The sequence below is a fragment of the Pristiophorus japonicus genome, chromosome 18 (genome assembly GCF_044704955.1).
Source record: "Pristiophorus japonicus isolate sPriJap1 chromosome 18, sPriJap1.hap1, whole genome shotgun sequence".
Classification (NCBI taxonomy): domain Eukaryota; kingdom Metazoa; phylum Chordata; class Chondrichthyes; family Pristiophoridae; genus Pristiophorus; species Pristiophorus japonicus.
Genome location: NC_091994.1, coordinates 89,195,984 through 89,221,873, shown reverse-complemented (window position 1 = coordinate 89,221,873; position 25,890 = coordinate 89,195,984). Strand labels below are relative to the sequence as shown.

The 25,890-nt window shown below is 44.8% G+C and overlaps 1 protein-coding gene across 2 annotated transcripts; it reads right to left on the bottom strand.

The window, feature by feature from the left end:
• Window positions 1–5,794: 5,794 nt before the first annotated feature.
• On the bottom strand, window positions 5,795–25,890 carry casp9 (caspase 9, apoptosis-related cysteine peptidase). 2 transcript variants are annotated; one of them, XM_070860296.1, is made up of 9 exons: window positions 25,667–25,889; window positions 23,688–23,910; window positions 20,492–20,553; window positions 17,879–18,055; window positions 16,558–16,647; window positions 14,488–14,638; window positions 12,598–12,774; window positions 8,166–8,275; window positions 5,795–7,009 (listed from the first exon to the last, which is right to left on the bottom strand). In XM_070860296.1, exons 1-9 carry the CDS (start codon window positions 25,796–25,798, stop codon window positions 6,896–6,898), a joined length of 1,236 nt encoding a protein of 411 aa, XP_070716397.1. In that variant the 5' UTR covers window positions 25,799–25,889; the 3' UTR covers window positions 5,795–6,895. The 2 variants fall into 2 exon arrangements, with proteins under 2 accessions (XP_070716397.1, XP_070716398.1); XM_070860297.1 differs by lacking the exon at window positions 8,166–8,275 and having other exon boundaries at window positions 6,896–7,009; window positions 25,667–25,890.

The window sequence follows — 25,890 nt, the reverse complement described above, 5'->3', positions numbered from 1 at the left end:
TTAGATGCAGGAAGAATGTTCCCGATGTTGGGAAGTTCCAGAACCAGGGGTCACAGTCTAAGAATAAGGGGTAAGCCATTTACGACCGAGATGAGGAGAAACTTTTTCCCTCAGAGAATTGTGAATCTGTGGAATCCTCTACCACAGAAAGTTATTGAGGCCAGTTCGTTAGATATATTCAAAAGGGAGTTAGATGTGGCCCTTACGGCTAAAGGGATCAAGGTGTATGGAGAGAAAGCAGGAATGGGGTACTGAAGTTGCATGTTCAGCCATGAACTCATTGAATGGTGTTGCAGACTCGAAGGGCCGAATGACCTACTCCTGCACCTATTTTCTATGTTTCTATGTTTCTATCATAGGCAGTCCCTTGGAATCGAGGAAGACTTGCTTCCACTCCCAAAGTGAGTTCTTTGATGGCTGAACAGTCCGATACGAGAGCCACAGACCCTGTCACAGATAGGACAGACATTTGTCGAGGGAAGGGGTCGGTGGGGCTGGTTTGCCGCGTGCTCCTTCCGCTGCCTGCGCTTGGCCTCTTCACGTTCTTTGCGTTGAGACTCAAAGAGCTCAACACCCTCCCGGATGACTTTCTCCACCTCGGGCGGTCTGCGGCCAGGGTCTCCCAGGTGTCTGTCAGTGGTAATGTCGCACTTTACCAGGGAGGCTTTGAGGGTGTCCTTATAACGTTTCCGCTGTCCTCCTTTGGCTCATTTACCATTTGCTTAGGGAGTCTTGTATCTGACATGTGAACTATATGACCTGCCCAGCGAAGCTGATCGAGTGTGGTCAGTACTTCAATATTGGGAATGTTAGCCTGGTCGAGGACACTGATGTTGGTGCGCCTGTCCTCCCAGGGGATTTGCAGGATCTTGCGGAGACATCATTGGTGATATATCTCCAGCGACTTGAGGTGCTTTCCATACATCGTCCATGCCTCGGATCCATACAAGAGGGCAGGTATTACTACAGCCCTGTAGACCATGAGCTTGGTGGTAGATTTGAGGGCCTGGTCTTCAAACACTCTTTTCCTCAGACGGCCGAAGGCTGCACTGGCACACTGGAGGCGATGTTGAATCTCCGCATCAATGTCTGCCTTTGTTGATAAGAGGCTCCAGAGATATGGGAAATGGTCCACATTGTCGAGGGCCGCACCATGAATCTTGATGATTGGAAGGCAGTGCGGTGCGGTTAGGACAGGCTGGTGGAGGACCTTTGTCTTACGGATGTTAAGCGTAAGGCCCATGCTTTCATATGCCTCAGTGAATACATTGACTATAATCTGGAGTTCAGCCTCTGAATATGTGCAGACGCAGGCGTCGTCCGCATACTGCAGTTCAATGACAGAGGTTGGGGTGATCTTGTACCTAGCCTGGAGGCGGCGTAGGTTAAACAGCTTCCCACTGGTTCTGTAGTTTAATTCCACTCCAGCTTGTTGACTGTGAGGTGGAGCATGGCAGCGAGGAAGAATGAGAAGAGGGTTGGTACAATGACGCAGCCCTGTTTGACCCCGGTCTGGACGTGAATTGGGTCTGTAATGGATCCGTTGGTAAGGATCACGGCCTGCATATCATCGTGAAGCAGGCAAAGGATGTTGACAAACTTTTGGGGGCATCCGAAACGGAGGAGAACGCTCCATAGACCCTCACAGTTGACAGTGTCAAAGGCCTTTGTAAGATCGAAAAAGGCCATGTATAAGGGCTGGCGCTGCTCCCTGCATTTTTTCCTGCAGCTGTCGCACTGCAAAGATCATGTCTGTTGTGTCCCGTAGGGGACGAAATCCACATTGTGATTCCGGGAGGAGCTGCTCGGCCACAGGGAGAAATCGATTGAGGAGAACTCTAGTGACAACTTTCCCAGTGGCTGATAGCAGGGAGATTTCCATGTAGTTGCCGCAGGCGGACTTGTCCCCCTTTTTAAAAAATGGTCACAATCACTGCGTCTCTGAGATCTCCCGGCATGCTCTCCTCCCTCCAGATGAGAGAGATGAGGTCATGTATCCACGCCAACAGCGCCTCTCCGCCATACTTTAGTGCCTCAGCAGGGATTCCATCTGCACCCGTAGCCTTGTTATTCTTGAGCTGTTTTATGGCTTTGCCGACCTCGTGCAACATGGAGTTTCACTGAGTTGGTGGAGGGTCGCATGCTGCGGGATAGAGTCGAGAACACTCGAGTCAAAGGCAGAGTCTCGATTGAGGAGATCTTGGAAGTGCTCCTTCCATTGGGTCCTGACAGTCTCGGTGTCCTTGATGAGTGTTTCCCCATTCTTGGCCAGGAGTGGGGTGGGGCCTTGGGAGTTTGGACCGTAGGTGACCTTGACTGTAGTGAAGAATGCTCGCATATCGTGGCTGTCTGCCAGTTGTTGTATCTCCTGTGCTTTCTTCATCCACCACCTGTTCTTTAGGTCCCGGGTTTTTTGTTGGACCTGAGCCTTGAGCCGTCTGTAATGTTGTTTTGCTGCTCCCGAATTGGTAACAAGCTTGAGGTTCAGAAATGCTTTGCGCTTGCGATCTATTAGTTCTTCGATCTCCTGATCATTTTCATCAAACCAGTCCTGATGTTTTCTGGTTCAGTGACTAAGTGTTTCTTCACAGGCACTGGTTATAGAGGCCTGGAGGGCAGACCAAGCGCTGTGGGCATTCAGCATCTCAGCGTCATTAAGGCACGCCAGATTGGCTGTGGGACGCTGGCTGTATAGGACTCTCTTAGCTGGGTCTCTAAGTGCCCCGGCATTAACCTTTTTGCGGAACTGCTTCTGCTGTCCCCTCTGCTTTGACGCAATGTTAATGTTGATGATGGATCGGATTAGACGGTGGTCCGTCCAGCAGTCGTCAGCTCCTATCTTGGCGCGGGTGATGCGCACGTCCTTGCGATCCCTGGCTCGGACGATGACATAGTTCAGCAGGTGCCAGTGTTTGGAGCGAGGGTGTTGCCATGATGCCTTGTATTTGTCCCTCTGGCGGAACAGGGTGTTGGTGATGAGTTCATGTTCTAGGCATTTTGTCAGGAGTAGGGTACCGCTGGAGTTGGCTTTCCTTACCCCCTCTCTGCCAGTCACGCCTCCCCAGAGGGCTGTGTTTTTGCCGACCCTGGCATTAAAATCACCCAGGAGGATCAATTTGTCATTTGTGGGGACGCGGGACAAGGATGTCTCGAGGTTGGAATAAAAACCCTCTTTAGCTTCGTCCATTACATCGAGTGTAGGGGCATATGCACTGATGACTGTGGCTCATTGGTTCCGGGATAGAGTAAGGCGAAGGGTCATGAGGCATTTGTTAACCCCACAGGGGGAGTCTTTGAGGCGGTTGACCAGCTCATTCTTGATGGCAAAGCCGACTCCATGAAGGCAGCATTCTGCCTCTGGTTTCCCTTTGCAGAAGAAGGTATAACCTCCACCATGTTCCTTCAACTGGCCTTCCCCTGCCCGCCGGGTCTCGCTTAGGGCGGCGATGTCAATATCAAAACGTCTGAGTTCCCGGGCAACTATCGCAGTGCAGCGTTCCGGCCTGTTGCTGTTGGGATTGTCCATGAGGTTCCTGACGTTCCAGGTCCAGAACTTCATATTAGCGAAGTGAAAGATGCCTGTGCGTGAGTTCTTTTAACGTGGGGTGGCCGCTGCACACCGGCAACCACACGGGCTTAGCTGAACAAGGTCTTGGTCCAGTGGCAAGTGGGTCCAAGACAACTGGAGACCAGGCACAGCTCTATAAGCTTAATTGCCTACGACGAAATGTTGGCCGCAAGCTCGGGGCCAAGTAGCGCCATTGATGGTGGATGGCTCAAGGCTTGGTTGGGGGGCAGGCATTAGGAAGGTGACTTCCAAAGTTATTTTAAAAGTTAAAAGTCGATAAAAGGTTCCCAATTTGTTTAAAAAGTTTCTAAGAGTTGTTAAAAAGGAGTTGTCAAAAAGCAAAGGCATTAACACCAATGCTTCGTCCTGCATCCAAAGATGGGCACTAACATTATCTGCGTATGACTATGTAATCCACCACAGACCAGGCACTGAGAACTGTGCTGATGCCCTCAGTCGGCTACCATTTCCCACCACCGGGGTGGAAATGGCGCAACCTGCAGACTTGCTTCTTGTAATGGATGTTTTTGAGAGCCAGGGGTCACCCGTCACAGCTCGCCAGATCAGGACCTGGACTAGCCAGGGCACTGTGCTATCACTAGTAAAAAAAAACTGCATTCTTAATGGGAGCTGGTCAGCTGTTCCCGGGGAAATTCAAGATGAAATTAAGCCATTTTACCAACGCAAGGATGAAATGTCCATCCAATCGGATTGTCTCCTATGGGGGAATTGCGTGGTTTTGCCAAAAAAAGGTAGGGAAACGTTTATACGCGACCTGCACAGTACCCACCAAGGCATAGCCAGGTCGCACGTTTGGTGGCCCGGCATTGACTCGGAATTGGAGTCATGCGTATACCAATGTAACACTTGCTCACAATTGAGCAATGCACCAAGGGAGGCCCCACTGAGTCTGTGGTCATGGCCCTCCAAACCGTGGTCCAGGGTCTATGTAGATTTTGCTGGCCCCTTTCTAGGAAAGATGTTCCTAGTAGCAGTGGATTGAATGTGTAATGTCATGTACGTCCACTGCCACCATTGAAAGCCTCCGGGCCATGTTCGCCATCCATGGTTTGCCCGACGTTCTTGTTAGTGACAATGGACCATGTTTCACCAGCTCGGAATTGAACGAGTTCATAACCCGCAATGGCATCAAACAGGTCAGGTCTGCCCCGTTTTAAGCCCGCATCCAATGGTCAAGCGGAACAGGCAGTCCAAACTACCAAGCAGAGCTTGAAACGCGTGACGGACGGTTCCCTGCAGACCCGGTTATCTCGGGTTCTGCTCAGCTACCGGATGCGACCCCACTCGCTTACTGGTGTTCCCCCTGCAGAATTGTTAACGAAGAGAGCACTCAAAACCAGGCTCTCCTTAGTCCACCCGGATCTCAATGATCATGTAGAAACTCGGCGTCACCGGCATAACATGTACCACGATCGCGCGGTTGTATCACGTGACATTGAGGTTAATGACCCTGTATTTGTTCTTAACTACGGTCATGGTCCCAAATGGGTTGCTGGCACTGTGTTAGCCAAGGAGGGGGATAGAGTGTTTGTTGTCAAACTTCTGAATGGACAAACGTGCAGAAAGCATTTGGATCAGACCAAACTGCGATTCACTGACAACCAAGAACCGTTTGAAGAGGACATTACCATCATTGATCCACCCACACACACCCAACCAGCAATCGACCTCACTGTCAATCATGAGGATGAACCCACCATGCCCGACAGTCCGATCAGACCAGCCACGCTGCAGTGCAGCAATGATCCGACCAACTCACCCAGGCCAGGACTTCAACTCAGGCAATCAACCCGGGAACGAAGAGCCCTGGATCGCTTCAACTTGTAAATAACTTGTATCTAAGACTTGAGGGGGGGGGGGAGGGGGGGAGGGGGCATGGGAAGAGTGCTGTTATATATGTAAACTTTATAATAGTGTTAAGACTTGCCACCAGGGGGTGCATCCTTTGGAGACCCAAGGGTCACCTGCACACCTCGTGCAAGCAAGTATAAAAGGTTGTCTGCCACGCTGATTCTTCACTCTGGAGTTTGATTAAAGAGACTAAGGTCAGTCACATCAGTTTGAGCAGTCTTGTGGAGTTATTCTGAACATAACAATTACAATGCAGCATCTCCTCATATAAATCTTTAAGGATTTTTCTTTAAAATAAAAAATACACCATTCATGCCTTCTTTTGTGCCTGTTACAAGTCAGCGGAATATTAAATATTTTACAAGTTTTCACAATTTATTCATTTCACAGTACAGGGTATAACTAAAATATCAGGCAGCTGTTGCAAACACTGATTTACTTTGTTATCTTGCCCTTAGTGGTCCCCCTCCTGAAGGCGCTAACTCTGTGTTAGAGTGCAGTTCCATAGGTACCGATCGCGCTCTGGTAACTTGTCTAGCTGACCTATTTCAGCCTAAGTGTAGACAGTGAGTATTGACAACTATTCAAACATGGAGGGCATCAGAACTGAGCTCAATCATGTCTTCATTCACTTTCCAGCAGGGGTGGTGGACAGGGATCAGGAATACGAACACTGGGCAGCTTTTATCTCCCTCTCCCAGCAGGCTGAGACCAACTGTAGTGCCCATCCTGCCACCCCAGCTAAGATCAGCTAACTCGGATGCCAAGGTCTAAGTTGTTGCATTACCGTTCTCATATCTTGATTGAGACACAGAAGAGCACGGCGTTAATTAAATATAACTCTCCTATTTCACAATCCATTTCAGGGGTCGGGTCGGGCAAAATTAATCGACCATAATTGCCTCATATCAACGTCCGCTGACTTTCAGTGGTCTCCGTGCGATGGAAGCAGAACTATTTATTTATGTTATACGCTGAACATGACTGTTCTTTTCATCAATACAAGTGTCCAATACAGACAGCTAAATTTCAGGTGCTGAAACTAAGCCCTGCTTTTTGTGACCAACCCCCACCACTGGACAATTAAAGTGTCCTGAAGGACAATTTAAATATTCTTCCTCCCCAAAAAGATGAGTTTTATTTAGCTTGTATATTAGCACAAATACCAGAATTATGTCAATGCTGATTAGTACACTAATTATGAAATAAATTGTCACCTGCACATTGAAATACATTCAATAATTCATTTTCATCTAACAGTCTCCATTGTACTACACAAATCTGATACAAATTTCTATGAGCTGCGATAGAAATATACAACTAGGACGACAGCAGACGATCAGTACTCAGATAATTCGTTTCTTTTAAAACCAGTGCACTGAGATGTTTGAGATTTTACAAAGTGAATTACACCAAGGTGACAGCGCATACTCGTCAGTCCATAATCTGAAAAGGTCACTTCTTCTCCTTGGTTAAAAAGTAAAGATGTTTGCGAAGGAAGTTGAATGAACCAGGGATCTGCTTGTACACTCCTTTAGCTTCCTCATTGTCTGAAATGTTTCTCGTCACCTGAAAAATAGACATATTCTGAACCACTTGCTCTAACAACACTTCACAGCAGCAAACTACAAGATGATGCACAGGCGCCATTGCTTATACTGCTCCATATTTTAAAAAACTGTAAAACAAACTTTTAAAAAGCCAAAACGGCAGTCCGAACACTGAGCCATAGGACAGTCTGAGATTTGATCCCTGGGTTGTGCTGAGTTCCCCGATTGCAAATCTGGTGGCAGCTAGGGTACTGCAATTCAGCTCAGTGCTGCTGGATTAACATAGGGTCAACTGGTCAAGGGTCTCACTCCTGATCGCTTTTAGTGATCTGTGCCTGAACTGCATGTATGTGGCTGTTGGATGAGTATAGGATCAAGCATCAAAAAGCCTGTCAACATTCACCAGCACAGTGCCATACCTGAAGAATGGCCACTCAGGCAGGGTGCCCAGCACCTCTAAACTGTATTCCAGCAAGATTAGTACCTTCAGAAAAAGAACCAGCGAGACAAGAAGAAAAACCATCAGCTTACTGGATCTGTTCCTGTCGATGTTCCAGGTACAATCTGCGTTTCAATTAATTGGTGTTGTCAATAGAATTTCAATAAAACTTAACGGTCGGTGTATCAAATTTCCACTGAAAACATGCAGCATAACAATTATAGATTTGTCCTTCTAAACTTGGGCTTTTTCTGGAGAAGGCAATTTGAGCTGAATAACATTGAACTACTGGTGGGTATAGGTTTATCATATGTGGTGGAAGCGATAGGAGCATTTTGAGAAAATGAAGTTGTGCATTAGAAGAGTATCATGTATTAAGAACAACTGCTGCCTATATCATAATGATGCCAATATACCAAGTAGGGCTGGTGAGAACAATGCACATTGATCAATTCAGAAACAGCTGTCCAGATGTGCATTATCTACAAACTTCCAGCACTACTAGTGCCACCAGAGATGTCCCCCCTTTTCCAAATTGTTGTTTTGTTTCAGAAGAAAACCTAGTTGATAAAGCTAATTCCAATTAAACCAAGATCTGACAGAAAACTAAGGTATTGTCACTTGTGGCAGATACATGTGAGTTTTTAAGCAAGAATCTGTGCCAACTATAAAGCTGTTTTAGAGTGTTGACCCCAAATGTTAAATCTCAACCAGGGAGTAAAACAAAACAACTCACCCTTGTTAGGAGTGTTTGTAGATCATCCGAATGAGCATAGTTACTGAAAACATGCACGAGAGCTTTCATGTACCAAGATCCCTGCTTTTTATCTCGCCAGGACACATAGCCTAAAGAAAGGGTTCGAATATATCTGAATAACTCAAAGTCCTTGTCAGAATAAGACGAAAATAATCTTACTTATCTGTTTGTGCAGCCCCAGCATTCAGTCAAGCTGCACGCACAATCACAGCCCACAATAGTCACTATGTAATTCTTGAAGCTGTCACTGCACATCAAAAACCCATTAGGCATTGGCTCAATAACTGAGTGCAGCAAGACAACCTAGCATCACTGCTGATCACCAGAGTCTCAGCATTTGCAAGCCACTCACTGAGATTCACTAACTGATACACATACTGTATATTATGACTATAATAACAATATTTTGCAACCAAAGAACAGCTGCAGTAAGGTAACACTGAACTGCTGGTGGGTATAGGCCTAACATCTGTGGTTGGGAAAATGTTGGAGTCCATTATTAAAGAAGCAGTAGCAGGACATTAGGAAAAGCAAAATTCGGTCAGGCAGAGTCAGCATGGATTTATGAAGGGGAAGTCATGTTTGACAAATTTGATGGAGTTCTTAAGGATGTAACGAACAGGGTGGATAAAGGGGAACCAGTGGATGTGGTGTATTTGGACTTCCAGAAGGCATATGACGAGGTGCCACATAAAAGGTTACTGCACCAGATAAAAGTTCACGGGGTTGGGGGTAATATATTGGCATGGATAGAGGATTGGCTAACTAACAGAGAACAGAGAGTCGGGATAAATGGTTCATTCTCTGGTTGGCAACCAGTAACTAGTGGGGTGCCGCAGGGATCAGTGCTGGGACCCCAACTATTTACAATCTATATTAACTACTTGGAAGAAGGGACTGAATGTAACGTAGCCAAGTTTGCTGACGATACAAAGATGGGAGGAAAAGCAATGTGTGAGGAGGACACAAAAAATCTGCAAAAAGATATAGACAGGCTAAGTGAGTGGGCAAAAATTTGGCAGATGCACTTTTGGCAGAAAAAAAATCAAAGAGCAAGTTATTATTTAAATGGAGAAAGATTGCAAAGTGCTGCAGTACAGTGGGACCTGGGGGGAACTTGTGCATGAAACACAAAAGGATAGTATGCAGGTGCAGCAAGTGATCAAGAAGGCCAATTATTGCGAAGGGGATGGAGTATAAAAGCAGGGAAGTCTTGCTACAGCTATACAAGGTATTGGTGAGACCACACCTGGAATACTGCGTGCAGTTTTGGTTTCCATATTTACGAAAGGATATACTTGCTTTGAAGACAGTTCAGAGAAGGTTCACTAGGTTGATTTCGGGGATGAGAAGGTTGACTTATGAGGGAAGGTTGAGTAGGTTAGGCCTTTACTCATTGGAATTCAGAAGAATGAGAGGTGATCTTATCGAAACGTATAAGATTATGAGGGGTCTTGACAAGGTGAATGCAGAGAGGATGTTTCCACTGATGGGGGAGATAGAACTAGAGGGCATAATCTTAGAATAAGGGGCCGCCCATTTAAAACTGAGATGAGGAGGAATTTCTTCTCTGAGGGTTATAAATCTGTGGAATTCGCTGCCTCAGAGAACTGTAGCAGCTGGGACATTGAATAAATTTAAGACAGAAATAGACAGTTTTTTAAACGATATGGGGATAAGGGGTTATGGGGAGCGGGCGAGGAAGTGAAGCTGAGTCCATGATCAGATCAGCCATGATCTTATTGAATGGTGGTGCAGGCTCGAGGGGCCATATGGCCTACTCCTGCTCCTATTTTTTATGTTCTTATCATATGTGGTGGTAGCGATAGGAGCATTTTGAGGGAATGAGGTAGTGCATTAGAAGAGTATCACGTATTAAGAACAACTGCAAAAAGAATAGATTTAAATGTATTTACAACCCTTTAATTAAATTACCTGGTACAAATCAGGAAAGGACTTGGTACTTTAAGGATCATCACTGGGAATGCAAGTTACCCAGACTGGCAAAAGGCAGGAAGTGGTGTTCCACAGGGATCAGTGCTGGGACCACTGTTGTTCACCAGTTACATAAACAAATTAGACTCTGGAATCGGAAGTAAAATTTCAAAATTTGTGGATGACACCAAATTGGGGATATATGTAACACTTAGCAGGACTGCGACAAAATACAAGAAGAAGTTAATAAACTTGCAAAAGGGCCGTGTAATTCGCAAATGAATTTCGATATAGATACGTATAAGGTGGTGCATTTTAGTAGGAAGTAAAGGATGTCACATAGTCCTTGGAAATAAGAGTTTAAATGGGGTAGAGGAGCAAAATGATCTAGGGGTACAGGTATACAAATCACTAAAAGTAGGTTTGCAGGTTAATTCAAAATGCAAACATAGCACTGGGGTTCATTTCTAGAGGGATAGAATTGAGAAGCAGAGAAGTTAGGTTAAACTTATATGGAATCTTGGTTAGACCACACTGAGATTATTGTGCACAGTTCTAGTCTCCATATTATAAAACGGATATAGAAACTACGGAACCAGTGGGAACCTGTTCAACCTTCGCCGTCTCCAGGCCAGGTCCAAGACCACCCCAACCTCTGTCGTCGCGCTACAGTATGCGGACGACGCCTGCGTCTGTGCACATACAGAGTCTGAACTCCAGGACATACTTGACGTATTTACTAAGGTGTACGAAAGCATGGGCCTTACGCTAAACATCTGTAAGGCAAAGGTCCTCCACCAGCCTGTCCTCGCCGCACAGCACTGCCCCAGTCATCAAGATCCACGGAGCGGCCCTGGACAACGTGAACCATTTCCAATACCTCGGGAGCTTCTTATCAACAAGAGCAGACATTGACGACGAGATTCAACACCGCCTCCAGTGCAGCCTTCGGCCGCCTGAGGAAAAGAGTGTTCGAAGACCTGGCCCTCAAAACTGCCACCAAGCTCATGGTCTACAGGGCTGTAGTAATACCCGCCCTCCTGTATGGCTCAGAGACATGGACCATGTACAGTAGACACCTCAAGTTGCTGGAGAAATACCACCAACGATGCCTTCGCAAGATCCTACAAATCCCCTGGGAGGACAGACGACCAGGCCAACATCCCAGCATTGAAGCACTGACCACACTTGATCAGCTCCGCTGGGCAAGCCACATCGTTCGCATGCCAGACACAAGACTCCCAAAGCAAGCGCTCTACTCAGAACTCCTTCAAGGCAAAAGAGCCAAAGGTGGGCAGAGGAAACATTACAGGGACACCCTCAAAGCCTCCCTAAAAAAGTGCAACATCCCCACTGACACCTGGGAGTCCCTGGCCAAAGATCGCCCTAAGTGGAGGAAGTGCATCCAGGAGGGCGCTGAGTACTTCGAGTCTCATCGCCGAGAGCATGCAGAAACCAAGCGCAGGCAGCGGAAAGAGCGTGCGGCAAACCTGTCCCACCCACCCTTTCCCTCAACGACTATCTGTCCCACCTGTGACAGGGACTGTGGTTCTCGTATTGGACTGTTCAGCCACCTATGGACTCATTTTAAGAATGGAAGCAAGTCTTCCTCGATTCCAAGGGACTGTCTATGATGATGATGATGATGATGATAGATTATATCTATCAGGAAAGATTGATCAAGCTGGGGCTCACCTGATAGAGGTCTTTAAGATTATGAAAGGGTTTGATAGGGTAGGCAAAATATTTCCACCTGTGAGGGAGACCAAAACTCGGGGCCATAAATATGAGATAGTCACGAATAAATCCAATAGGGAATTCGGGAGAAACCTTTTTACCCAGAGAGTGGTGAGAATGCGGAACTCGCTACCACAAGGAGTAGTTGAGGCGAATAGCATAGATGTATTTAAGGGGAAGCTAAATAAACATATGAGTGAATGGCCTATTTCTGTGCTGTACATTCAATATAAAAAAAACTTAAACAGGTGCTGAATATTTAGGCTCTGCATCATAAGGGACACCTTTCTGAGCAATATTTTGTTCTCTTCAATGTCCCTAACTTCCTTTTGAAACCATAATTTAGTTAAAACATTATTTTTGAAAACTTAGGTTTTTTTCCCCCAACAAGGTGGGTGTACAGTACAGACTTCTGCTGCTAATTGGCAAGAGCTAGCGATCTCACTCAATGAAGCCACAAAGTTGACTGATGTGGGGAATGGAAAATGTCACTGCTGTAGGTGAGGTGCCTGAAATGGAAAGTGTTCCATTTTCCAGGATTAATATTCATCATTTTGATAAGCACGAAAATCACAAAAAAGGACTGAAATAGGTTAGCAAAAATGTTATAAAATGACCGATGCATACTCTAGCTAGCTGCTTGAGCCCTGAAAAAACTCAGCAGTATTGACATTCAATTGGATCTATACCTACATGGATCACATCACTCCAGAGACACTAACTGGGCAAGTCAAGGTACCTGGGAATGTAGAGTATGAAACCAAGATGTCACTGGGGGTTGGTAAGCTCGATACTGCATCTGGCTCATCTTCTGCTCGACATGGAGTCGCGTCAGTCTGCAAACTAGCGGTATCATACGGTGCACCAGGAGCACTGTCCACCTCCTCAGCAGTCTTGAATCCTGCATCCTTCTGGTCTGTAAGAATTAAAAAGTTTCACTGTAATGCTGTGAAAGTACAAACCCTTTTGTGCCCTTAAGCTAACTCGGATGCCCTGAGAGAGTGTGCAAAAGTGATCCTCTCATTACACCACCGCTCTGCTCTCCCTTTCTCTCTGCAGTGCTAGCTTTCTCAATCCTGCTCTCCTTTACCCTATCTCTCTAGCTCTGGTCTCTCTTTCAGTACTGCACTGACACCTTTCCAAGCAATGAGAAAAACATAATCTTATGGACAGTGACAAGTGAAACTCTTAAAAAGCATATAGAGGAAAGCACATAAGGAAAAAGGAAACAATGAGACAGTCAATGACCAAAGAGGCTGAGAGTAGTGAAACGCAGCAAAGAATTTCAAAGGGAATTGGAGCTACTGGACCTGTTCTGGATCAGATTTATCCCACATAGAATGGTGGTAGTGCCACATGACATGATGAAGGGTGCCCTCAGTGTGAAGTCGGGACATGGTCTGCACAAGGACTGTGGGTGGTAACTTCCATCAATGCTACTGTGGACAGATACATCTGCAACAATTAGACTGGTGAGGACGTGGTCGTGTAGGTTATTCCCTCGTGATGGTTCTCTCCGCACCCGTCGCAAACCCAGTCTGGCAGCTACATCTTTCAGGACTTGGTCAGCTCGGTCAGTGGTGGTGCTACCAAGCCACTATTGGTGACTGAAGTCCCCCACGCAGAGTACAATCCACGATGCTCAACCTGGAGGGAGGACTGATTCATCAGTTGAGGGCGGCTGGTAGGTGGTAATCAGCAGGAGGCTTCCGTGCGCATGCTTGACCTGAAGCCGTGAGTCTGCATAGGGTCCAGAGTCATTGTTGAGAATTCCAGGGCCACCCCTGACTGTACACCACGGGTCCCCCCCCCCACCTCTGGTGGGTTGTCCTGCCAGTGGGCTGGTGATGGAAGAATCTGAGCTGTTGGCTGATAATGACTATGTCAGGTTGACTAGTCTGTGGGACAGCGCTCCCAACCTTGGCACTAGTCCCCAGATGTGAGTGAGGAGGACTTTGCAGGGTCAACTGGGCTGAGTGTGCCTTTATTGTGTTGATTTATTGCCTAGGTTGTAGCTGAGTGGTCCCTCTAATTGTATTTTTGTTACTCTTTATAGCGGTTTGCTATAACAGAATGGCCACTTCAGAGGGCAGTTAGAATCAACCACATTGGTGTGGGTCTGGAGTCACATATAGGCCAGACCGGGTAAAGGTGACGGGTTTGCTTTCCCTAAAGGACATTTGTGAACAGTTCGGTTTTTACAACAATCGGAAGTTTCATTGTCACTTTTACTGATACTGGCCTTTTATCCCCAGATTTTATTTTAAAATGGAATTCAAATTCTCAAATTTGAACTCAGAATCTCTTGATTATTCATTAGATTACTAGTCCAGCATCATAACCTCTACACTACCGTACCTTGATGGCAAATATTTTAGTGCTGATTTGAACACTGCTTCTAAGGCTGAGTTAAAATACTAATCCATCCAAGCTTGGCAATAAAATAATAATGCACTCTAGAGATTCAGGCAAGAGACGGGAAGAACTCCGGTTACAGTTGTATAGCTGACTATTTGGACTAAATCTCGAATATGGTCATTGGCCGCTTATACCATAACTATAATGATTCTTTTTAATGTCCCCAATAGGTAATCTATTTATATAACTCAGCAGCAATCATGGTACCTACCTCCGCCACAAGCCTGAATGAAAAATAATTTGGGCTTTTCACGCAGTGTTGGGCAGTGTGAACCATCAAAGTAGCTGACAATATGCTGAACTGGCACAGGGAGACCCCCATCCACTCCGTAAACTGCACCAGGAAATTGTCTATGTTGTGCCTGAATAGAGAAACACATGCATCACTGTCAACCTTATAACAGCACAGTATGCAGCTATACTCAAGAAATGCGGCTAATATATTTATACTGCAATGTGCAGCCATTCTCAGCTAATGTTAGTTACTGTAAAATAGATCATTTATATACAAATATTTGTTCTATACTGACTTGTGTTTAGTACACATAACTGATGGGATGAAAATCTTCTGTCTGATGGCTGTACTGTAAATTGTCAATCTTACTCAAAGAACAGACAAGGATGGCTGATATGAGAAATGTAGCATACCACAGTGTTGCAGTAGGGGATGCCGTCTGAGGGTGGGACTGAGGTGTATTATTGGAGTGAGGTTAAAAAAAAAATAGCTTTACTCTGTATCTAACCCATGCTGTAGCTGAGCTGGCAGTGCTTTGATGCTTCCAATAAGTCCTGAAATCGGAAAATATTCCATTTCCCGGTACAAATATTCTTCAGTTCAATGAGCACAACATTTCACACGAACATGAAGGGGGAAAAAAAGGTTCTGTATTCAGAAGGAGTAATCGCTCTTACCCATCAAATAAATGGATAGACCACATACTGCAGGTACCTTATTTCTCCTGCCTACTTCTCAGTTAGTGCATTTGATTTCTCTATTTGTAACCATGCTCACACCATGTACCATTTACCAGCTGAGGAAACAATGCAGCAGAAGCCAGCCCTTGACAAATGTACATAGGGAAATACCATGGTGAACTGACCTCTTGATCTTGGGTTGGACTTTCTGACATGGACAAAACTCCCTTCCATTCTCTCATTAACACAAGCAGAAATTCACGAACAACTAGGCAAAAAGCACCATGGTCTTCCAAAACAGTTACTTCCGATCTATAGCAGCTGAAAGTTCACAGTGGAAGAGTTTGTACAGTACAGGTTTTAGTCCATGGCTTTGGAAAAGACTACAGTGGTCATTTGGATTTTGCCAGTTTTGTTACTTACCACACCATGGAATGAAGAAAAATGGGCAATATTTTCATGGAAGTTCATCAGTTGTCATTTAACAACTTACATTTGTCAAAAACATTTTGCAATTTTCGCATTCCAGTTAATCAACAAAAATGTAAAATTTCCCTAATAAATGTCAAGATTTTAAGGTGCTTTCATTCTATAGCCTTTTATAACATTGTTATTAAAGTTTGAATTAAAAATCAAACTGTCCTTAAATCTCCTTTCAGTTATTCCAGAAAGTCTAACAAATGTCATCTTCCAAGCATGTGTCATCAATGAAAAAAAATAAGCAAAAAAACTGCAAATAATGGAAATCTGGAATATAATCATGTTGGAAATACAAATCTAATCAGCATCCGAAAAGAAAAAAGAACAATTTCCCCCAAATGTTAACTTGTCCTTTCTCTTTGATGGATACTGACAAACCGGCCGTGTATTTCCAGCATTCTCTGTTTTTGCTTCAGTTCTCCCAAATAGCTTGTGTTGGGGTTCGCTCTACTGGATCTTGCTGATGACTCTGTCCTTTGCAGCAACTCTAAAGGAACTGTGACCTGCAGGTCTTTGGGAAACACAACACTTTCTCACCAGTGTAGCGGCTCAAAGAATGGGCACAAGCTTGATTGTGAAATCTACCCGAGGGTAGCACATCGTAGGCAGTGGTGACAATTGTACATTTAGCACAGTCACTGTCACCACGCAAAGCAAAGGTTTCCGAGTTAGGTTCAGCAGGAACAGAACGGGAAAACTAGGATAGAAAAAGTAGAAAGCAAATGGTTGCTAGGTGACAGTAAAAGTTAAAACCGAAGAGAAAAACACACAAACAGAAGTAAAACAGGAAAATTGTAACACTATTGTTTAAATATTACTGACTCACAGGACTAAATGACGCCATGCAGCTACTGCATCTATTGCTGAAGTCAGCGCTGTGACTCACCTGACTGCCATGCGAAAGAATAACTACAACACAACAGTCGAAATTCGTATGGTCCCTGCGAGCTAGGCTCCTCAGCTCCTCCACCATCTTCTGTCAGAGAGAAACGCAGAACAGAATGAGGAAGCACCATCAATCTGTGATGCAACATATTTGTTAAAACTAAGACTTTCACAAATCAAGTCACCAAGGGGAACATGGAATCAGTCATAGGGCTGGATTTGAGAGAGGTTTGCGACAGGATTTGACCCTCAGTGGCAAAACCCGGTCGCAAGGCCCAGGCGGGATCCTTGGTTACCGGTTTGCAGCGGCGATAGGAAGTACCGCCAGGGAGAGCTGTGCCGGACGTATAACGACGCAGATTGTGTTACTGTCGAAGTTTCGGCACTCTCCCGACCCGTACGCCGCGCCCAGAACAGGGACAGGTAAAACCTGTCGGTACAGCCCTGCCAGCAGCGGTAAGTTAAAGATTTTATTTTTTTTGCAGCGATTAGTTAGTTAAGGGTCTTGGTAATATTTTTGGAATCCCCACCCCCGCCCAGGCCTCTCTCGCAGCGCAAACGATCTCGCACTAAAGTTGGCGAAACTCGCGTTTTGCGCCGCAAATAATTGTGCAATGCCTCCCTTTGCAATGCCCCAAAGGCTGAAAGTTCGGCCTAAAATCGGTAACGCAGCGAAAACGGTAATTTTCATGTACCGCTACCATTTTCGCCCCAAAACCCGAAAGTCCAGCCCACTGTGTTGTCGTTCAGTTTCGCCACAGCAAGTGAAAAGTGGTCGGGAGTCAAAGAAACCCATAAGGCAGCAGGTCTCGCTAAGGACTTGTAGCACATGCAGTTTCTGGTATAGATAAAGTCATTACGTAAAGATTAAACCTGCTGCTATGTCCAACTCCAATCTATTATGCAGATGGCTCTGCCAAATGGTCACTTTCTGCTTTTCACAAAAGCCTGGATAAATTCTGGAAGTTAACAACCAAGTTCTAGGAATAGAGATTTTGCATCATTTGGTAGAGCTACCATATCAGCTTTCTGGGCTGAAGTTAACTCTGATGAAAATGAGATTGTACAAGGCTCCTCGTAAATCTGTAACACTGTGTGCTATGCATACAATGGCGGCCATGCTTTGAGCACTCTCAATAGTACCTTTCCCTGCCTTTGGAACACATTTGGTTAGTTCTGAAGCTACAGGTTTCTTATAATAGGTCAAGTGATCCTTGCACTGTGGGTTATGCAGGGCTGTGCTGCACTCTATCGGCACATTATAGGCCATAGAGTGCACAATGACTAATCAAAGGTTAATAGGTGTGTGTGGAGATACTCACTTGTTTGATCAGATTTCTTTTAACAATAATCTCAAAGTGCAATTTCTGGAAGAGTGTTTGCACATTTTCACAATCGATATCAGAGCCTAAGCGACTTGTCAAATCACTGCTTGGAAAGAAGTCTACGTTGTTGATGATCAAACAACAGCCACAAGGATTAGCGTCCATTTTATAAATCTAAAGGTACGCAAAGGGAAAGGTGAAATCCACAGTCTGAAAATGGAAAAGCAATTTTTACCCAATACAGTCTCTTGTTGAAAATTCAATGTACTTTTTTTTGCATTAAAAATTCTAATAATCCAATACTTTGGATGAGGCACCATAAATCTAGAAAAACGAACACTGAGAGGTGACCTGATAGACGTTTTTAAAATCATGAAGGGGTTCGGTAGGATAGACGTAGAAACGCATGCTAAATGACTTCTGGTGAACATTTGCGGAGTCCAAAACTACAGGCCATGAATGGAAGATAGTCACTAATAAATCCAACAAGGAATTCAGGAGAAACTTCTTTACTCAGACAATTGAGAGAATGTAGAACATAGGAGTGGTTGAGGCAAATAGCATAGATGCATTTAAGGGGAAATTCGATAAGTACGAGGGAGAAAGGAATAGAAGGATATGTTGATAGGGGGAGATGAAGTAAATAGAGTGTGTGGAAGGCTGATTCTGAGATATAAAATCTATTTAATTCTATGTAAATAACACAGAGAGAAATTTGGTGATTTAAAAAACAGAATCAACAGATAAATTGAATTATGCACTTATGAATTGAGAGTAGTAGACTGTGTGAGCACGCAAATAAAAGTCCCATTTTAGTGTTTGTTTTAAATGTCGTTTTTGGGAGTGGGAAATCAAAGTGATGGATGCCAGTGATGGGGAATGGAACATTCTGTTACCATCAAGATCTCTGTCAGGTACAGCAGATGCAGGGAAACAATGTACTTTAACTGTAGCATCAATCAGCACTTGCTGTATCAATGGGAATTTTCCAACTTCCATTTGATCTCTCTAAGGAAAAATACCAATTCAAAACCAAATTGCAGGGACTTGTACTGTAAACCTGTGACGGGGACAGTGCGTTTGATGGATTTTAGCAAGGCTTTTGACAAGATCCCACATGACTGGCTGATCAAAAAAGTAAAAGTCCAAGGGAGAGTGGCAAATAGGATCCAAAATTGGCTCAGTGCTGGGAAGCAAAGGGTAATGGTTGACGGGTGTTTTTGGCAACTGGATGGCTGTTTCCAGTGGGGTTCCACAGGGCTCACTCTTGGTCCCTTGCTTCTTGTAGTACAGCTACCTGTATATATTAATGATTTAGACTTAAATGTAGGAGGCGTGATAAAGAAATTTGCCAATGATACAAAAATTGGCCGTGTGGTTGACAGTGAGAGTAAAGTTCCAGGCTGCAGGAAGATATCGATGAACTGGCCAGTTGGGCAGAAAAGTGGAAAAGGGAATTCAATCCGTAAAAGTATGAGGTAATGCATTTGGGGAGGGGCAACAAGGAAAGGGTTACAGAATAAATGGGAGGATACCGGGGGTGTGGAGGAACAGAGGAACCTTGGAATATATGTCCACAGATCCTTAAAGGTAGGACAGGTCGATAAGGTAGTTAAAAAGGCATACGGAATGCTTTCCGTTATTAGCCAATGCATAGAATATAAAAGCAGGGAAGTTATGCTAGAACTGTAAACAACACTAGTTAAGCCCACATCTTGAGTACTGCATGCAGTTCTGGTCACATTACAGGAAAGACGTGATTGCACTGGAGGGTGTCCAGAGGAGATTTACGAGGATGTTGCCAGGACTGGAAAATTTTAGCTACGAGGAAAGATTGGATAGGCTGGGGTTGCTTTCTTTGGAACAGAGGAGGCTGAGGGGAGATTTAATTGAGGTGTGTAAAATTATGAGGGGCCTCTTATCGAGTGGATAGGAAGGACCTGTTTCCCTTAGCAGAGGGGTCAACAACCAGTGGGCATAGATTTAAAGTAGATGGTATAAGTATTAGAGGGAAGATTATGAAGAAATAAATTCACCCAGAAGGTGGTGGGGGTCTGGAACCCACTGGCTGAAAGGGTGATAGAGGCACAAACCCTTACCACATTTAAAAAAATACTTGGATGTGCACTTAAAGAGCCGTGACCTACAGAGATACGGACCTAGTGCTGGAAGGTGGGATTAGGCTGGGTAGCTGTGTTTTGACCGACACGGACTCAATGGGCCAAATGGCCTCCTTCTGTGTCGTAATTTTCTATGATTCTATGATGTACACTAAGAGCTTGACTGAGACTAACCAATTTCTTTCATACAAGCTCTTTACAGTCAGCAGACAGAGTGGTTCCATCATTTTAAAATCAACAGACTCTTATATTCCAGGGTAAAAGAACAATGCTGTTATCAACCAGTCTTCATTGTAAATCTTAATAAAGTTTAACTTCCATCCATGTGTGGGTATTATGTTGGTTTTGGTTTGTACATACAGGACTTCTGCATAAACTGCACTGGCACAAATCCAAATTGGGACTGAATTATCCCCCACACCAGCCAATACCTTATACAAAACTCAAGGAGTAAACAGTTTGTACAGACACAGTGATTATAAACACTCACCATGTCACCCTGTTGTATTTTGGTCGTTGTTTTCCTTGGAACTAAGAGATCAGTATCTGAACCTATGAGGGACAGAACATAGTGATACATCTCCCTCCATATAAAAATTCTCCTCTAAATCACTTAAATCTGCACTTTCAAACTCCCCACTGCCTAGCCTTTGGCCTTTCTTTCGCCACAATACTTCTGCTGCTGTCGACCGGCTCGACACTCCCTCACCTCCATTTTGATGTCCTTATCCCCAGTAAAACCTTTACTCTCTCCCATCCTGATCGCTCCCTCTGGTTCAGCCGCCGTCTTTGCTCCCTCAATTCCAAGGGATGCAAACTTGGGCAAGTCTGATGCAACTGGTTTCGGCATCCAGCACCAGATCTGGCTGGACCACAGCACATGAAATCAGGCTTCATTCTCCTCTGCCAAAACCGCCCACTACTCCACGATCACCTAGGAGGGCAAAGATAACCTCCGGCTTCTTTTCTCAACTAACAACCGTGTTCTTAAACCTCTTTCCCCTGTCCTCTCCAGCCTCACCTCCTACAAGTTCGAGGAGCCCATGGACTTTGTCACTAAGATGGACCATCTGTTCAGCTAACTCCCTTACCTTCAACCACCAAGCCAAACCTCCCCCACTAGGCTTCTTCTCCTGCCCTGACCCCACTTTATTCTCCGGTCTGTCTCCTATTTCCCCTCATGCCCAATCCAAGCTCATCTTGTCCATGAGACCCACTTCCTGTTCTCTTGACCACATTCCCATTAAATAGCTGACCATTCAACTTCTCTTCCTGGCCCCAAAGCTAGCTGATATTGTAAGTGGTTCCCTCTCCACAGGTACCATTCCCCTCCCATTCAAAACTGGCTAAAAAAAACTCAATCCTTCGGTCCTCACAAACTATCATCCCGGCTCCAAATTCCATTTCCTCTCCAAAGTCCTTGAATTTGTTGCCTCTGAAATCTGTGCCCATTTTTCTTGCAAGTTTGAATCTCTCCAATCAGGTTCCACCCTGAAACAGCCCAAATCAGTGTCACAAAAGACATCCTCTATGACTGTGACCATGGTGCATTTTCCTTCTCAACCTCTGCAGCCCTCACACTATCCTCCTCCAACACCTCTCCTCTGTTGTGCAGCCCTCTCTTACTTATCCAATGGTAACCAGGGGATCTCCAGCAATGGTTTTTCTTCTCACCCCCACCACCATGACCTCTGGAGTCCCGCAAGGATCTATCCTGGAGCCCGTCCTCTTCTATATCTACATGTTGGTCTTTATTGACATGAGCCAGGAATGGGGTCAGTTCCCACCTTTACTCTAATGACACCCAGTTCTACCACTTCATCACCTCTCTCGACCCTTCCACTGCCTGTGTGCTTTACCAACATCCAGTCTTAGATGAGTTGCATTTTCCTCTTGTTAAACATTGGGGAAAAACACAGCCATTGTTTTCAATCACTGCCACAAACTCCCTTTGCTTGCCAATGATTCCAGTCCCTTTTCTGGCCAGTGTCTCAGGCTGAACAATACTGTTTACAACCTCGGTGTCCTATTTGACCCCGAATTGAGCTTACGATCCTATATCCCCTCCATCATAAAGACTGCCTACTTCCACCTAATATTGCCCTGCTCAGCCTACCTGCTGCAGAAACTTACATCCATGCCTTTGTCTCAACTTGATTATTCCAATGCTCTCCTGACCAGCCTTCCGTCTTTCACACTCTAAACTTCAGCTCATCCAAATGTCTGCGTATCTTATTCTATCCCACACCACGTCCTGCTCACTTATCACCATTGTTCATGTTACCCGGCTTTGGCTCCCAGTCCTTCAAATCCTAAAATTTAAAGATCCTCATGTTTAAATCTTTTCATGGTCTTGCCCCTCCCTACTTCTGTGACCTCCTCCAGCCCAATAAGCCCCACCACCAGAACCCTCTGTTCCTCCAACGGCTGTGCCTTCAAACCTGTAGGCCCTTCACCCTGGAATTCCCTCCCCAAAACCCCACTAAATCCCTCTGCCTCTCCATCTCCCCCAAGGCTTTCCTTAAAACTCACCTCTTTAACCAAACTTTTGCTCATTCCTCCCAATATCTCCCTCTCTGGCTCAACGTCCATTTTTGCCGAATTACACCTCTGTGAAACGGCGGGATATTTTTCGATGTTAAAGATGCTATATAAATGCAAGTTGTTGTTGCAGTCACTAGACACAAATCTTTCATCGGGTGCTAGATTTCTATAACTGAAGCTGATTTACATTTTACTCCAATGGCCACTTTCTATAAAGCATAAGCTTAAAGTACTTTCAAAGGTCAGAAATATGTAACACAAGTATCCAGGCTGTAAAGCTCTTTGGGTACGCTCGCGGCCTTCCATGAGAGGTGGGCGCCGGAGGGACTGGAGTGCATTATCACTCCCGGCAACCAAATTTTTATTTGAACCATGTCTAAAGTTTAATTTGTTTAAGTTTGTCGGTTTTAGTTCCCCGCCCCACCCTTTTAGCCAGGGGACACTTGTATAATTTGTGTTTTGGTGCCCTCAAAAAAAAAACAAGGGGGCACTTGGAAAGTTTTTGGAGTGTGACCCCTCTTTAATCGGGGGGCACTTGATTAATGTTTACAACAAAATATTACCTTTGGGACCTCCTAAGGTTGTGAAAGGCACAACATAAATGCAAGTCTTTCTTTATGGCAGACCTAACAATGCTATTTATTGAAAAACAAACCAGTTTGAAAGTATGCATTTATAGCCCCAAGGAATTTATTTATTTTACAGTAAAAAAAAGTGCTCACGTTTGATCGACATCCCATTACAAGGATTTGGGAACAAACAGTGTAGTCCCAGACTTCTGCACCTTTCATTCCCAATGTTTTTTTGATATATCCCAGTTTCACTGCCCTTGCCTGTCTTCCTAAATGTCTGAAATATTTGCTAACTTCCCTCAGGTTTTCTGCACTATTTCGCGAACCATTCAAGCATCTTACCCATGAGTCACCTTTTTAATTCTATGTGCTTCCCAATGGGAGGAAAGAGAGGGAGGGTCAATTGTTCGACACCTGCCTAAACACAATAGCTGGGACTATTGGTCAAAAGCTACAAGCTGGTTCTGAATTAGCCACACACCCAGAACAGGGTTAAAGTAAACCTATTACCACCGAGCAATCAGTTTCTTAACCGAAACACAACCAGATTCCTGTAAATTCCTTACATACATTGGACTGGGTGAGAAGCCCGGGTCTCATGCTGTACAGGTTTGCATCCTTTCCGGGGCTGGACTGGTTTAACAGAGATGGAGAGCCCGTCTCGCAGTAAAGCAACAAGCTCGTGTTGTCCAGTTTCCTCCAGACTTTCCAAAAAAGCAGGAAATGCTCTTGTCCCGCGAGTCTGCAGATCGGTTACCAACTGACGGGCTTGGTCCCTGCGTGTGCCCGATTTCTACATTCAAAGAAAATTCTGTGAGCTACATTTTGACTATGATCATTTAAGCATTGTAATTTCAAACTAAGCAATAGTTGTACATAGTCACAAATGCTAGCTGGTATTTGGTTTACTGAAATGTCTCATCTTCCAGAGTTCCATAATGACAAACAGAAATCAAAGACAGATTTCAGATAGAAAAAGGAAACAGCAGTTAAATCTCTTGCAAATCTTCAGAACATAAGAGTCGATCTTACTACAACCTATATAAGCATTGATATTCTGCAGTTCTTATCCTAAACTGTGGCTGGCTAGGTCTCACGCATGATGCTTTTACACTCCCTCACTCTCCTGTCTCAGATTTAAGGTGATTGGCAAACGAACCAAAAGCGACATAAGAAAAATTTTACACAGCGAGTGGTTAGGATCTGAAAGGGTGGTGGAGGCAGACTAAATCACGGCTTTCAAAACAGAGTTGAATAAGTATCTGAAAGAAAAACATTTGCAGGGCTACGAGGAAAGGGACTCGCTGAGGTGCTCCTGCAGAGAGCCGGGTTCAATGGCAGGAATGGCCTTCTTTCGTGCTGTAACCATTCTATGATTCTTGGACATTTCCTGTCTCAATATTATCCCCACCCACAAACATTTACTTTTGACCATGGAAAGCTGATTTGCTCTTCCCGCAAGGACAGTTGAGATACCTCATTATTGCCCCAGTTGAGATTAACATATCACAGAACAGGGGTTTAAAAACAGGACCTTTGGAGTTTTTTGGCTCGGTCCCACACCATGCAGTGCATTTCCCCACTAAATCACGTGAGCACTTAAGTTCTGCAAGAGTATAAATAAGATTTAAAACCTATTTAAATGTGTAGAGCTAGGTTTTATATTCAACCTTGGTCTTTTGCATTATCAAAGATGGCACAAAAAACATTAAGGTTATACAATCGCGTCAGCAATATTCTGTATCCTTGTTGGTTTTCAGCCAATTAGGGATTCAATTTTAAGAGATGTGGAAAGTAGCTTGAGAATGGAGGGCACAAGGAAACAGATGTTACATGTTTAGATGTTTCTATAATTACTATTTTATGTGTGAAAGATCAGGGAAAAAAACAAGGCAAGCAGACAGAAGTTATTGAAACCATTTTATTCAAACTGGTTTGATTTTCTTGAAGCAAATGTATTTCCTGTATGTAAGTTCTGTTGTAGAGTACCATTTGGTACAGCACAGAAGCAATTAACATGACCAGTTAACACAAGTAATTATTGCAAGATCCAAATAGGAATGTTTTGTAAAACTATTTTAAGAGTGCAACTGTATATCAAAACAGGCAAACAGATGAAAGCAAAAATATTATATTTTTATGCAAGTTTACACATTTGACCAGCATTTGTTGCAGTTTTTATATTAATTGCCATTATATGCACACACATTTATCTTTCTTTTGGAATGCCTTGATGACCTGCTGGGTTTCCACGGGTGCCAGCTGACTGCAGTACCCCACCTGCCCAAGAGCCCATTCTCCATGTAGGAGCCTAGACACAGACTGGGATATTCAACTGTGAGCAGCAACACAGTCGAGCCCAATTTTGCCCTCAGCCAGTTACTGCTTGTAACACTTTGAACCCCAGCGAGAGTTGGAGCATTTGCCCTTCCCCCCTCCCCCGGACCCTCCCCCCTTCCCCCCTTCCCCCGGACCCTTCCCCGGACCCTTCCCCCCTCCCCCCTTTCCCCCGGACCCTCCCCCCTTCCCCCGGACCCTTCCTTTCACACCTCCACTTCCTCTATCATGTCCGCAGTAAAAATTTCTTTCGCCACCAGAAAGTCATAAAGAAGTTCGGGTCGCAGCGTTGTCACCAGCTGCACGCGATGTTTCTGCAGAAGTTTTCTCTGACTCTCGTCCATCTTGACCCGGCTCGCTGGGAGCGAGGGAACCCGACCGGCGGCCCGGCCCGGCCCGGCCTCCCACACGTAAAATGGCGGCCGGAGCACTTCCG